At 40.5% G+C, this 15,173-nt stretch overlaps 1 protein-coding gene across 12 annotated transcripts in view; it reads right to left on the bottom strand.

The window, feature by feature from the left end:
• The window catches only part of CADPS2 (calcium dependent secretion activator 2), a 555,896-nt gene that overhangs the window by 355,185 nt on the left and 185,538 nt on the right, over positions 1-15,173 (bottom strand). For 11 of the 12 annotated variants that reach the window (XM_059933509.1, XM_059933503.1, XM_059933501.1 and 8 more), the window contains exon 3: positions 2,503-2,835. The exons of the other annotated variant lie outside the window; for it this stretch is intronic. In XM_059933509.1, the coding sequence (XP_059789492.1) occupies positions 2,503-2,835 (333 nt within the window). The remainder of the gene's footprint in view (positions 1-2,502; positions 2,836-15,173) is intronic. 12 annotated transcript variants of the gene reach the window in all.

Raw genomic sequence — 15,173 nt, 5'->3', positions numbered from 1 at the left:
TCCCACACGCCTTGAAGCCAAAAAACCAAAACATAAAACAGAAGTAATATTGTAACAAATTCAATAAAGACTTTAGAAATGGTCCACATCAAAAAAATCTAAAAAAAAAAAAAAAGAATTTCCCAGCCAAGCTGTAACAGTTTTTGCCTGGTCATCAAAGAAACATGTGGTCTTGCATTATCCTGATGGAAGATTATGTGTTTTCTGTTGACTATTTCTGGATGCTTTTCATCGAGTGCCGCTTTCAGTTGGTCTAATTGGGAGCAGTACTTGTTGAGAATTAATCGTTTGGTTTGCTGGAAGGAGCTCATAATAGAGAACTCCCTTCCAATCCCACCATATACACAGAAGACCAGCCTTTGGTGTGGTTGGTGGTGGTTCACTTCGCTTGCCCCACGATCCCTTCCGTTCCACATTATTGTACAGTATCCACTTTTCATCATCCGTCACAATTTGTTTTAAAAACAAAATGTTTTTGTTACGTTTAAGTAGAGACTCGCATGCGGGCATATGGTCAAGAAGGTTTTTTTCGCTTATGTGGAACCCAAACGTCAAAGCAATGAACATACCCAAGCAGGTGTAAATGATTTTCAACGCTTGATTTGGATATTTTGAGTATGTCGGCTACCTCCCATGTGGTATAACATTGATTGTTCTCAATTAATGTCCTGATTTGATCGCTATCAACTTCAACTGATCTACCTGACTGTGGAGCAACGTCCAGCGAGAAATCCCCAGCAAAAAACTTTGCAAACCACTTTTGACACATTCAATCACAGCACCTTCTCCATACACTCCACAAATCTTTTTTTGCGTTTTAGTTGCTTTTTTACCTTTCTTGAAATAATAAAGCATAATATGCCGAAAATGTGTTTTGCTTCCATCTTCAATATTAAAATGGCTACACAAAAATTCACCAATTTTGATAAGTTTTTTTTTAAATGCATGCTGCTATGACAGCTGTCACAATACAATCTAACAAAACTGTTTTGAATGAAGTTAAAGACAACTAAGCACTACTAGAGCCATCTGACAGAAAACATCGAATGAACCTTTTGGCCAACCCAGTATGTTCCAAATCACAGAGGACAGAAACCAGGAGGTCAAAACCCTTGCTGTAGAAGTGATCTTTAAAAGTAAACAAAAGATTAATTTTAGTACATTTTGAGTAAATAAACTCGTAGGTCCACAGGAATTTATGTTATGACCCTGTAGCATTCAGGATAAATTCTACTGCATCTGTAATAACTTATTTTAGAGGTCTACCTGCTCTATTAAGACTTCAGCACATAGAGAACAAATATTTTATTTAGTTAAGGTTGGTTTCCCCAACACCTAGCAAAGTTTTTGGCTTGAATACTCGGTAAACATCTACTCAATGTCTGAATCTGAATTTTACTAATAAATTATGTTCATCAATATTTAACTATACAAGTGAGCTACTGCTGCATTAAAAATACAAAGTCCCAGTTGTGTTTCTTTTACAATGGAAGATTTTGGCTGTACAGTGATCCTCCAATATTATCAAAACCACCACCTGGTTTAATAATACACTAAAAACAATCATAGTGAAAGCATGAATTGTTCACAGGGTTAAGGTTCCACACTGCTTTTCCATTAATTAACTCTGCTAATTTATTCATTGGAAATGATTCACAAATTAGTAATGCAAAGTAAATGATACACATAGAATACAGAAATTGAGAAGTAGATTTGCAAAAAGATTTAAAATAAATGTAAACATATGTACATTATAGAAGTGTGACTCTTAATGAACACAGGAATTTTAAAATGCCAGAATTTTGTCAATTTAAATTGTATATTAGGGCATAGTTAAATAATTTATAGCTCTAAAATAAGCAAACAAAATACAACTAAGGAAGGAATGCATTTAGACAAATCATAGGATTTAAAGATGAAAGACATGGAACAAACATGATATTTTACTCAGTTTTTCATATGTATGATTAAAATAACAACTGAAGAGAAAATAGATTATTTACTCTGTCACCTCTAAATTACCTAGTTTAGCAGTCTTCTTCAATTCATTTCTATCTGGCTGAGTTAAAGAAAAAAATTTTGAAATTTCAGTCACTTCCATAAAATTCTGAAGATGAGTATCATACCTTTATGAAAAATTATTCTGCAGTGAGGAATACCTGTTTATTATAAATTGCCAAGCTTCTTCAGATAACAGACGATTTTCACTTTACTATTCAGGGCATGCCCCATACACATACACCCAATAGGTACAAATCTGATGTCCTAAAATAGGGCACATGGAACAATTACTTACTGAATAAAATGCACAGATATTCTTCTCCTATCAAATAATTCTTTCAAAGCTTCTTCCAAATGTCATTATTTGACATATTAAAATTCGATTTCACTCACCTTTTCAAACAAAGTGATTAGAGAAAGTAAAGTACATCTTCATAGGCTTGTAAAGACTTGGTGTTCATTCTGTGAGTCAGGGGAATAGGAAATATCATGATCACTTACCTGACACGCATTATAAAGAAGCTGGTGTTCTAGTTTTTTAATCCCCAAAATCTGCTGAAACATTTCATAGAGTTGTTCCTTGCTCAGAATAAGTTCAGAAACAGCGCTTAGGGCCATTCTGTTTGGCTGTTTACACAAGTCCTCTTCACCCCTGCAAATGGCATCATATTTGGCTATCCAGGAGCTCAGCACTGTCTCTTTGCTCAAGCCATCAATTTCTGGCAAACTCCGCACACGTTTTTCTATGTTTTTCTTAAACACCTCTCTGAAGTCATTAGCAGAACACCCTCCACTCTGAACCATTCTGGCCACTCGATCACTCTTCAGAAAAACCTGAAAACAAAACAAAAACAAAAGAGAACAAAAACCCACTTACAATTAGGCATGGACACTAACACCAACTGCTTTTAGGAATCCAAGAGTTATCACACCAAACATTCCACAACGGTTCAAATGTTTCATAATACGCACTAACTAATGACAAACTGGAGGCTCCAAATCATCTCTCTTAAAATGTTGAAATGTTTAGGAGAGAAAATAATGAGTCTTGAGGAACTTGTAAGATGATCCAACCTTGACCTACACGCTCCCCACCTGAAGGTCATGGGGATCTCTACAACTGAAACCCTTAAGAGTTGATTGAAAAGGTAATTGGAGATATGAACCCAACTTCCCAATGTGTACTTGGGAGTTCTGGTTAGTTCTTCAGCAAGGAGAAGGTCCCTTATTGTTTGAAAATCTGAAGGCCAAAAGTGTGGTAAGTCTAGTATCCAAGTCAATACCCTCTGGGTATAACTGTTAATCAAAACTACTCCACAGCTGGGGGGTACACACCTGTCCCTACTCCTGACTTCACTAGCTCCCCAACTCCTCACACACTTCTCATAGCTGGGAAAAATCGATGATGAGAAAGCAAACTCTAAAACTTTTAGCTGTCCACTAATATCAAGTAAGAAATAAAACACAAACGATGACAACCAGGGAGAGAGACAGTTTTGAAATGGGTAGGAAGAGATGGGTAATAAGTAATAAGGTCATACTGTGCAAGGGACATCAGACTTGGCCTCGAATCTCTCCTTTCTTCTAAGTCACAGACCCAAATATCAACAAGTATCAGCCGAGATTCATGAAACATCTATTCTGTCATCAATATTCCTAAGAATCCTCTATGGGTCATATGAGACTGATTTTATTCCTGTTTTCTTCCTATAATAACAAAAACTTCTTCCAAAGAACCTGTAGGACTATTTAATGCAGCCCCCATGAGTTATATCTGTTGTTATGGCTTATGGAACAAAAATTCATGTCAATCTTTTCCCTAAGAACTGACTCATGATACTGAGGTACTCCCAAATTATGACCCCACTATTTGCTCTAATGCTACTACCACGTCTGTCTGCATGTGGGCAAACAACATGTGTGGTCTGTGCAAAGCAGCCTCATTTGTCCCAGTGACTGGCATCTCAGCTACCAGGTCCCAAACCTTTTCCCCACTTAATTTCTCCTCTTTTCAGACCATTCGTACAAAATATTGTTTTCTATCTTTGCTCAATGGCCAGAGGGGATTTCTGACTCTTGAATATTTTGGTTAACTAACGTACTGAATTAGGAGTGGTGAATTTTACACTAGCAAACATGCATGACACACACACACAGTGCTTCCTCTCTTTTTACTAGCTGTGGCTCAATTACAGTCAAAGAGACTCTTATTTTTTATGTTTCTAAGCCAAAACTAATTCTTAAGCCCCAAGTATAAGAATAGTGTCTTTAATTTATTTAGATGAAGGAAAATAAAATTTAGATATTTAATATTTTATCTAAAAATGCCATTTAACTACCTCTAAACACACAGGGGTCTCTCCATCTTCTTTCTCATCCTCATCTAATTGAACTACTCTCGTTGGGCACTGGACTTCAAGATAAATGTTATACGGACATAATTTTTCTAATTTCCGTTACAGCTGTATCTTGTTAAATGGGAACGTACGGAGGCCCCGTAGTCAGAGGGGGCGGGCTGCGCCAGTCGTCAATCCACTGCTTTCCAGGGCTGTCTTCCTGTGGCCTTGGCACTGGTACAGTTTTAGAGGGTGCTGGAGGGACACTGGAGGAGGAAGGGCCCTGGTTCCCGGTTCTCTTCTTATACCTGGAGGCACGTGGCACCAATCCCCGGGGCAGGCAGCTTCTCTGCAGACCCCAAGGAGGGCTTCGCAGGGCGCGCCCACACCGGCAGATTCCCGGGCAGTTGTGCAGTGCAGCACTGCAGAAGGCAGGCTCCCGTGAGTCCTACCAGTGCGGCACTGCAGTGAACTGGCCTGCCATCCGGTAGGATACGCCCCATCTTCTCCAATGAGGTCTGGACCCCAGCCTTTTCCAGGTTTGCTCCTTCCTTGGGTACTCTGCTCCCTGTACCTGCTACTCCTATATTCTTTAGTTTCCCCTGCCCATTGTAGCCAACCCCTCATTGTTTATAACAAATTTTCCCTGATCAATTATCGTGTGGTTTCTGTCTCCAGATTGCACCGTGATACAGAAATACTGAAATGCTGCATGGGACATTATATCTAAGAGAAAATATTTGAAATTGAAACAACTTTTAAAAATTTGGTAATTGTATAAAGCTGGAACGGCAAAATATTTTTAAAGCACAACATAAATGCCTTACAATTGGCTTCAGAAAACCTTTTAATTGCTTGATATCTAATACTCTAAGTTAGGAGGCATTTCATTTTTTTCAACCTCTTCTGTCTGTCAGTGCTAAATTCTACCAAGTAACCAAACAGTGTTTTTGAAGCAAGGGCGCTGATGAACTTAGGTTTTTGGAGTCTTAATTTCCTCTGTAAAACCATACCTAAAGCCATACTAACTCAGTCCAATTGCATGCTATTTAATCAACATTTACAAAGTGGTAACAACATGTCAGGCATTCTGCTAGGTGTTGGGGACATAAAGACAAATGAGCCAAAGACCCTGCCCTCAAACAGCTCACACCGCCTGAGAGAGACAGGATACACAGTAAAACAGAGGGCAGGAGCAATCACAGAGACCTATGCAAAGGTGGGGGGAAAGAAAAGGAAATTATTAACTCTGTTATCTGGGGGGCACGGTTGGGGAGGAGAGGGGAACAGGACAAAGGACCTGTGATTTGAATGACCTGTGGGTTGAGTAAGGGGAAAAGGGAGAAGAAAATATGTTTCAGGAAAATAAAAGAGGGAAAAAGCAAGAAGCATAAAATTGCATGACCTTTTGAAGGAAACATAAGAATTTTTATACTTCAGGAGCATCAAATATAAGGGTGAATGGAACACAAGTTGTGCCAATCAGACCAACAGAGACCAGATGGCCAAATGCAGTGTGTGCCAAGCAAGGAAATCTGAGCTCTGCCGGTGGGTCAGGAGTCGATGATGGCTAGGTAACCTCGGTGCTGAAATACTGAGAAGCACGATTTAGACAAATAACTGGGGGCAGCATCAAGGGTAGATGACAACTGACCAGAAAAGAGATTGGGATCAGTTATCTGGAGACCAGGTGAAAAGCACTAAGGGCCTGATCTAGGGCAACTCATGGGCTAAAGAGAGAGAGGCAGAGGAGAGACAGCTGGGAGACAATCAACATATCCTGGTGAGTTACAGAATGTGTAAAGGCAGGGAAAATATGATTCACAGTTTTTACTGGGGTGTCTGGATTCCACTAGCTAAAAATAATTAAAGAATACAGGTGGAACAACGTGTGTGTGTGTGTGTGTGTGTGTGTGTTGTTTGTAAATGGTGGTGGGTATATGGGGGGCATGGTCCTGGATTACTAGTTTAGTTTTGGTAGAGGTCAGCTTTGAAGACCAAGTATAGTAAAAACAGAGTGAGGAACAGAACTCCATGAAATACCTACATTTACAAAGCTGGCAGAAAAACTGGATCCAGGGGAGGCTGGTAATGTCAGAAGTAGAAGGAAAAATATGACACATTAGCAATCAAGAGGGGGAGAGTCCTGAGAGAAAGAGAATCAAGTACCACAAGGGAAATCAGCTCAAATCAGCAGAAATTTGATTGTCTCTACCACCATCTGGTCACCTTTGGCAGAGAAGATAGTAGAGTGGTAAAGAGTAGGAACTGATCTGCAGAAGGAGAAAAGGACAAGTTGTAATAAAGTTAAGACGGCAAACATTGGGTTGGCCAAAAAGTTCGTTCGGGTTTTCCCATAAGACGTTACATAAGATGTTCCGTAACGTCTCACGGAAAAACCCAAATGAATGGCCAACCCAATACAAACTGTCCTTCTAGAAAGCTTGGATGAAAAGGGAAATGAGAGGAAGGCAAAAAGCTGAACTGGGAAACGACATGTAGGCAATGAGGGAGACAAGTCAGGAAAGAGAGGCAGCTTAAGGTATGGATAACAGAAAATAGTGATGGTACGTCACTTCTGAGATTAGTTTGTGGAAGCCTGCAGTGCGCTCTCCCATCACATGCCCGGGGGGTGCAAGCCGCTGTGACGCAAGGTACTGAAGCCCTCGGTCTAACAGCCCTCAATGAACTGAGGTCAGCCCAGAACCACGGGAGTGGACTGGAAAGCAAATTCATGACTAATTGAGCCACGAGTGCGATCTCAGCAGACAGCTTGACTGCAACTTCACGACAGACCCAGAGCAGAAACATCCAGCTAAGCCTCTCTCAGATTCCTAATCCTGAGAAACGCATGTGAGATAACATGCATTTACTGTTTTAAACTGGTATGTTTAGGGATAAATTGTTACCAGCAATAGAGAATACATGGTTTACACTGTATTCTATCATATTCATGTTATATATCCACATGGTTTACGCCCTTACTTCACGTGGGTGTCAGTACCATCATTTCCTCAGAGGAAGCCCCACCTCTTCCCCCTATTCATTATCACACCCTTTTATCTTGCTCTGTTTTTCTTTTTAGCACACAGCACTACCAGATATGTATTTACTGTATGTCACCCCAAAATATAAGAGCCACCAGAGCAGTGACTTTGTCTTGTTTTCTAGTGAACCCAGTGCCTAACACAGTGCCCGCCTAGAGTAAGGGATCAATAAAGGTTTGTTGAAAAAAGTGATGATTATCTATAGACACTGAATCCTCTAAGGCTAAAGAAGAGAATTTAGATAGGCACCTGGATCACAGGTTTCCTAAGATACGGATGCCCATGGGAGAGGAACCAGGAGATGGATAAACACCGAAAAACTGAAAGTGTAGTAAGTGGTAATAGTGAACAGGAATGCACTCCAGAAGGCAAAAGAGATTTCGCCTGAGGGAGGAAGAGCAATGATCTGAAAGCAGGAATGAGGAACAGCCCTCCTGGCCCTAGATGTGGAGGAGAAAGGAAGACCTACCATCATCAGAAGGCTGTTCCTCCCTGTGTCCTCGCTAAGGTTCCATCCCATCCATCGTTAGGTCTGAGGTGCTCCACTTTGCACATGTTCCCAATCCCAACACCATCACAAAGGGTGATCCACCAACCCCTCCTCATCTCACTTCAGCTTCAGACTTGCATCTCCAATACCACCCATCTGCTCTCCTGACACGTCCCCCTGACACCCTAAACTTAACAAATTTCAAATGGGATTCATGAGTTCTCCCATTATTTGCTCGACCTCCTGCTTACCTGCTTCAATGAGTATCAATACCTATTTCCCTCCTGGAGAGACCTGGAAACCATTCTCAACTCCACCATCTCCTCCATGTTTATTTCCCAACATACAACTTGTCACTAAACCTTGTCACTAAGCTGATCCTGCTCACCCTGGAATTCCTCTGAAATCCTTCCTCACTTCTTCACACCCCACGGAAGCTGTTCCTGCCCCTCACTGTGACTCAACTGGCTAAGAACAACAGCCTCTCAAGTGGTCTTCCTGCCTTAGAAATTTTCCTGATAGCCACTCTACTCTCATTTTCCCCAACTTATCCTCTTCACTGGTATCAAGTTAATCGTTTTTTTTTGTTTTTTTTTTTTAAATCTGGCCGTTTAAATTCTTCTCCAGCTTAAAAATTCTTTGCTGACTTTCCACCAAAAGTCATCAGCAAGGCCTCTGAGGCCCTACACTTCAACTGGCTCCTAACTACCTAACACTCTGGCTTCATCACAAATCTCTCTCTCACTCAATGTCCATGCCCCGACCTCCACCATCCTTCCTTCAAAAATTTCACACTGTCCATCTCACCACCACCAACTTACCTCCTAGCAACTATTCAGATCCCTGCTCAGTTGACCCTCAGTGATTCCCTGAATCACCTTGAATCAGCCATATCCTATGTTGTTTGTATGCAATCCTAGCACCCTTTCTTTTTCCTTTAAAGTCACTTTGTAACTGTAATACTTAACTGAAAATTCTATTACCGTCTTACTTTTCTTTTTTTTAATTAATTTATTTATTTATATTTATTTTTGGCTGTGTTGGGTCTTCGTTTCTGTGCGAGGGCTTTCTCTAGTTGCAGCAAGCGGGGTCCACTCTTCATCGCGGTGCGCGGGCCTCTCACTGTTGCGGCCTCTCTTGCTGTGGAGCACAGGCTCCAGATGCGCAGGCTCAGTAGTTGTGGTGCACGGGCCTAGTTGCTCCGCGGCACGTGGGACCTTCCCAGACCAGGGCTCGAACCCGTGTGCCCTGCATTGGCAGGCAGATTCTCAACCACTGCACCACCAGGGAAGCCCCAACCGTCTTACTTTTTACTCACTAGACAGTAAGCTCCATGAAGCCAAAGACTGTTTCATTCACCACTGTATCTCCACCTCCATGCAACTGCATACTGTAAACAATTAACCAGTATGGTTTACTGAGTTTCAGCTACATGCTTACAGAAGAAAGTATAGGACACAAACCTTGTCCATATGAACAGGAGAGGGAAAGATATCTCAGAGGGAAGGAGGCACAATGAGTGATGCCACAGAGAACTAGTTTTGTGAGAAAAATAAGATGTTTATTGTCCAAAAACATAATATTGTCTAATTCTCCATCTGTGCTGTTCTTGCAGAAATGACAGTTTTAAATTTTTCAGATGTTATCAGTTATGAAACTGTAACAATGATGGATTTAGTCTCATTAGATATCAACTGTCTTAATCCTGTGTCCTTTCATAAGAACAGTTATCAAGTTAAAGGCAGGTAAAGTGTGACCACGTGCAAAGGCTAGTCCTAGATGCTGCTCTCCAAGCCGAGCGTGCACATACGCCAGCTTTCTGCTCTAGGCCCCAGGATCCTCAATGAACTTCTGCCCAGGGAACACATAACAGGGGCCATCCTGGCACAGAAGTGGCCATGGGAACTTAGTGTATCCACACACCCGCCAATGAGCAGATATTCTGTCTCCCTAGAGCTCTTCATATATTATCTCCTTTCATCCTCCTCATCACCCTGTCTCTTTCTCCATTGTCATTCTCTTTTTTTTTTTTTTTTTGTTTCCTTATTTATTTTCATTTTGGATGATCGGTCCATTGGTGTAAGTGAGGTGTTAAAGTACCCCACTATTATTGTGTTACTGTCAATTTCCTCTTTTATAGCTGTTAGCAGTTGCCTTATGTATTGAGGTGCTCCTATATTGGGTGCATATATATTTATAATTGTTATATCCTTCTTGGATTGATCCCTTGATCATCACGTAGTATCCTTCCTTGTCTCTTGTAACATTCTTTATTTTAAAGTCTATTTTATCTGATATGAGTATTGCTACTCCAGCTTTCTTTTGATTTCCATTTGCATGGAAAATCTTTTCCATCCCCTCACTTTCAGTCTGTATGTTTCCCTAGGTCTGAAGTGGGTCTCTTGTAGACAGCATATAGATGGGTCTTGTTTTTGTATCCATTCAGCAAGCCTGTGTCTTTTGGTTGGAGCATTTAATCCATTCACGTTTAAGGCAATTATTGATATGTATGTTCCTATGACCATTTTCTTAATTGTTTTGGGTTTGTTTTTGTAGATCCTTTTCTTCTCTTGTGTCTCCCACTTAGAGAAGTTCCTTTAGCATTTGTTGTAGAGCTGGTTTGGTGGTGCTGAATTCTCTTAGCTTTTGCTTGTCTGTAAAGCTTTTGATTTCTCCATCGAATCTGAATGAGATCTTGCTGGGTAGAGTAATCTTGGTTGTAGGTTCTTCCCTTTCATCACTTTAAGTATATCATGCCACTCCCTTCTGGCTTGCAGAGTTTCTACTGAGAACTCAGCTGTTCACCTTATGGGAGTTCCCTTGTATGTTATTTTTCATTTTTCCCTTGTTGCTTTCAATAATTTTTCTTTGTCTTTAATTTTTGCCACTTTGATTACTATGTGTCTCGGCGTGTTTCTCCTTGGGTTTATCCTGTATGGGACTCTCTGCGCTTCCTGGACTTGGGTGGCTATTTCCTTTCCCATGTTAGGGAAGTTTTTGACTATAATCTCTTCAAATATTTTCTCTGGTCCTTTCTCTCTCTCTTCTCCTTCTGGGACCCCTATAATGTGAATGTTGTTGCGTTTAATGTTGTCCCAGAGATCTCTTAGGCTGTCTTCATTTCTTTTCATTCTTTTTTCTTTATTCTGTTCCACAGCAGTGAATTCCACCATTCTGTCTTCCAGGTCACTTATCCGTTCTTCTGCCTCAGTTATTCTGCTATTGATTCCTTCTAGTGTAGTTTTCATTTCAGTTATTGTATTGTTCATCTCTGTTTGTTTGTTCTTTAATTCTTCTAGGTCTTTGTTAAACATTTCTTGCATCTTCTTGATCTTTGCCTCCATTTTTTCCCTGAGGTCCTGGATCATCTTCACTATCATTATTCTGAATTGTTTTTCTGGAAAGTTGCCTATCTCCACTTCATTTAGTTGTTTTTCTGGGGTTTTATCTTATTCCTTCATCTGGTACATAGCCCTCTGCCTTTTCATCTTGTCTATCTTTCTGTGAATGTGGTTTTTGTTCCACAGGCTGCAGGATTGTAGTTCTTCTTGCTTCTGCTGTCTGCCTTCTGGTGGATGAGGCTATCTAACGTCATTCTCTTTTACAGATGAAGTGGTCAGGCTGAGAAGTGACCAGCCCAAGATCACAAAGTTATTGGGAGAACAGAGACTGAATCCCTGCCTTTAGAATCCAAAAGCAACATTTCTTTATTCTTCTTACCCACTCTTCCACCACACTATACCCCACTCCTACCAAGGGTTCACCCCTGCACACCATATATTTTGCTGGGTGCTGGCCAACACATGTGGAATTACCAATCAGTGACCTCCCTGTGAAAAGGCCACTGAATACACAACCAATTGAATACACAACTGGCGTGGCAGGGTGAGGGTGGGGTGTTACGATCCGGACATCAGAAAAATAATATACCACATATGCTACCTTTCTCCACATTTTACTGGGTTTTAACTTGTACGTGGGCCCTCTGAGAACCACCAACTGCCACCCTTCCCATTCACCTGCTCAGCTTAGAGACCAAAGAAGTTACTGAATATCTTAAAGTCATGGTGAACTAATAACAAAATTGAAATGTGGTGATACCACAACAAGCAGCTGTGTCTGCAAAGGGTAAGTCTGCTCAGCTGTCCAAATAAAACCTCAAATACACTTTTCTAAAAAAGTACTTATTGTTCACATATTGCTTTTGATCTGAAACATGCATTGCTTCTTTGACTTAAAAGGATTGTATAACGATGAGAAAAACATTATCTGCTTGCCAAATCATTGTGGTCATCTATGAGATGGTTCCTGGGAAGGCTGCCAACGTGTGTTCAGCCAGGAAAACGCTGAGAAAGTACAAGAGCCCCACTTCAAAGAGGTGCCATTTTCTCCTTAATAATGACAAATAAAATATTGTCTAATAATTCTAATAATCTATGTGGCCCATGGAGAAACAGTTTCTTAAACTATTTTTCAGGTGTTATCAATTCATGATCAATTTTTTTGTAACACTGATGAATTTGATTTTACTAGATATCAAATAATTCCCAGTTTTCTGGCATAAATACCAGTATTTCCTATTGGTCACTTCTTACGCCTAAAGCCAGTCAGTGGATTATTCCCTGTTGGCACCCTGTTGTGCCAGTCTCTTCACCCATCCAAGTCTCCCTCAACCTACCTTTCCAGCCTTCTCTTCCACTGTTCCTGGGAACATATTTTCTCTTCCAATAAAGGGAACCACTTGTTTAGCCTTTGACATTCTCTACAAGCTTCCTCCCCCTTACCGTACCTCATCCACTTGTTCCATAAATATTTATCAAAACATACTCCCTGCTGGGCAATGTGCTCAGTGCTGGGGATTTACTGGTGAGCAAAATGACATGGGTTTGCTGCCTTCACAGAACTTATAGTGGAAGAAACAAACTACACGAACTAAAATGACTGCAGCTTGATGTATACTACTGAGCATTTCTGGCACCATAAGAGTCTGTAGCAAGACTTTGAATCTATTTGAGGAGGTCACAGAGGCTTCCCTGAGGAGGTGAATGGAGGTATGAAGACCAAGAGGAATCAGTTGGGAAATGAGGGGAGACCAAGGGACCATGGGGTAGGGTGGGACACAGCTGGTCTCAGCGGGCTTCAGTGAAGGGAATGAGGTTACAGTGGTATGAGAAGAGATTGGAGAGAAGGGACAGGCTTTATAAGCCTTGGAAAGGTATCTGGTCTTTATCCCCAGAGCAGGGAATGCCATCCAAATATTAGTCAGGGAGTCACATGATCAAGACTGCATTTTGAAAACAGCTAAAATTTACTCTAGAGGCTTTATATATATTAACCCTCAAACACATAAGGTAGGTGCTAGTATCTGTTTTAAAGGTAAGAAACAAAAGCATAGAGAGGTAAAGACACTTGTCCGAGGTCACATAGCCAGATTGTAAAGGAGTGAAAATCTAAGCCCAGACCATGCAATCCAGTGTGGTGATTGATCAACTTATGGCTCATTAAACTGAGAGGGATAGAGCAAGGAGCCGATAGAATGAAGAGAACGAGGAGGTAGAATGTACTCCTGGTATCCTCTGCTCCTTTGTGACGTTTTCCCCAGCTTATGCCAGGTCTTCATCCTGTGCCTTCTTAGCACTTCCCGTCCTCTCTGAAGGTATGAAATATACCTGTCCTCAAGCAAGCAAATTCTGTACAGCATCAATGCATCTCTCCCCTGCTTAGACCATGAACTGCATTAGAACTGCACCTTTAAAGCCTCTGCAGGGTCTGGTATCATTCGATATTCAAATTTTACGGAAAATAATGAGGTCCTTATAGTCATAATGGATTTTGGAAAGTTATTAAATCCGAAAGGGGGGGAGTTTTGACCAGTGTGGAATGAGGTTTTCACTGATTCAATGTAAAGAAATGAACATAAAGATTACAAAGTAATTCTAATAAAGCTAAATTTCCTCCATATTTTAACAGTAGAAATCATAAGTACAAGTCACTTCTATGCAATACAATGTTATTAACAATAGATTGTGGGTTAGTTTTTTTGTTGTAGTGGTTAATGATCTTTCTTGGCAAAAAAATAAGAGGCTATATTTGACATTGGTGTTTTTTTTTTTTTATCCATGAATTCCCAAGGTTTAGAAACCACTGAGTTAACCAATCCCATTCCCTTTTCAAATGTTAAGAAATCATACCTTAAAACTGATAGCAATCTTTTAAAAAAACATATAGGTAAGTGATATGTCTAGACCTTTATCTGTAAACTAGGAAGCAGGTGCTCACAAAAGACCCTGCCTTATAACTTATCTAAATCCCTTATATCAACTCTAAAGCCCTTAAAGCAAATCTAAACCCCCTAAACTACCAAAGGCTTCTCGCACTGTCTGCAGGTAGGAATTGAGGCGAGTTTACATCCAAATGAACATAAATGTGATTTGAGAAGTATAAGACTATTTTTTTGGGAAAAAAAATACACATGCTCTTCCCATCATCAATATTACAAGGTTTTTATAAAACTTTTTTCTTCTAATATTAGCTCATAGCAGATCCTTTAGTCTTCCTTTATAGATATCTTCCAACTCAATGATTAGCTTAAATCTCCCTAAGCCGATGGCAAATTCTCCTTAACCCTGTAACTACAGAGCCAGAAAGTGAAGAATTTACCAAACCACTCACTCCGAGCACAAATATAAACAGAGAAGCATGATCACTGAGCACTAGCTGGGCTTCCAATCTGCACAGACTGAAAGTCTTAACGGGAAAAATGATCATGTTCACAGTGGAAAAGGGAGCATGATAAATGTAAATTTGTGAAGTCAATTTCTATATGCATACATAAAGTGAAAGAAGGCATCACCCCCTCCTAATCCATCCCCCCTCACCCTTCCCCTATTTCATTCGATGTTTCATGGTATTATAGAAAATTTTAGAAAACTCTGAAAGCTCCTGGGTTGGGCTGCCTTGTTCTGCCTATTCTATGAAGAGGTTTTTTGTTTGTCTGTTTTGGGGGGGGGCGGTTTGCCCTCATTATAATGATATAGAAAGTAAATTTTTTAAATGTATATTACATTTACAGTCTTATACTACCTAATGTTCAGTAAATCCCTAAAATCATTTATCTTTATTGTATAGAAGAAAATGGGCTGTTGCCACCTTTACAATATTCCAACCCCGGTTGCGTAATGCAGTTCACCTCACCCTCACGTCTGCTGCACTGCTCTCCTCTCGACGAGGAAAGAATGTACCAAAACCTGGAAGGAAATCAGACCTGAGTGTTCAAGGTGTGACACAAGCTGAGAGACT

The sequence above is a fragment of the Balaenoptera ricei genome, chromosome 9, assembly GCF_028023285.1.
Source record: "Balaenoptera ricei isolate mBalRic1 chromosome 9, mBalRic1.hap2, whole genome shotgun sequence".
In the NCBI taxonomy this organism is placed as follows: domain Eukaryota; kingdom Metazoa; phylum Chordata; class Mammalia; order Artiodactyla; family Balaenopteridae; genus Balaenoptera; species Balaenoptera ricei.
This window is presented reverse-complemented; position numbering and strand designations above follow the sequence as displayed.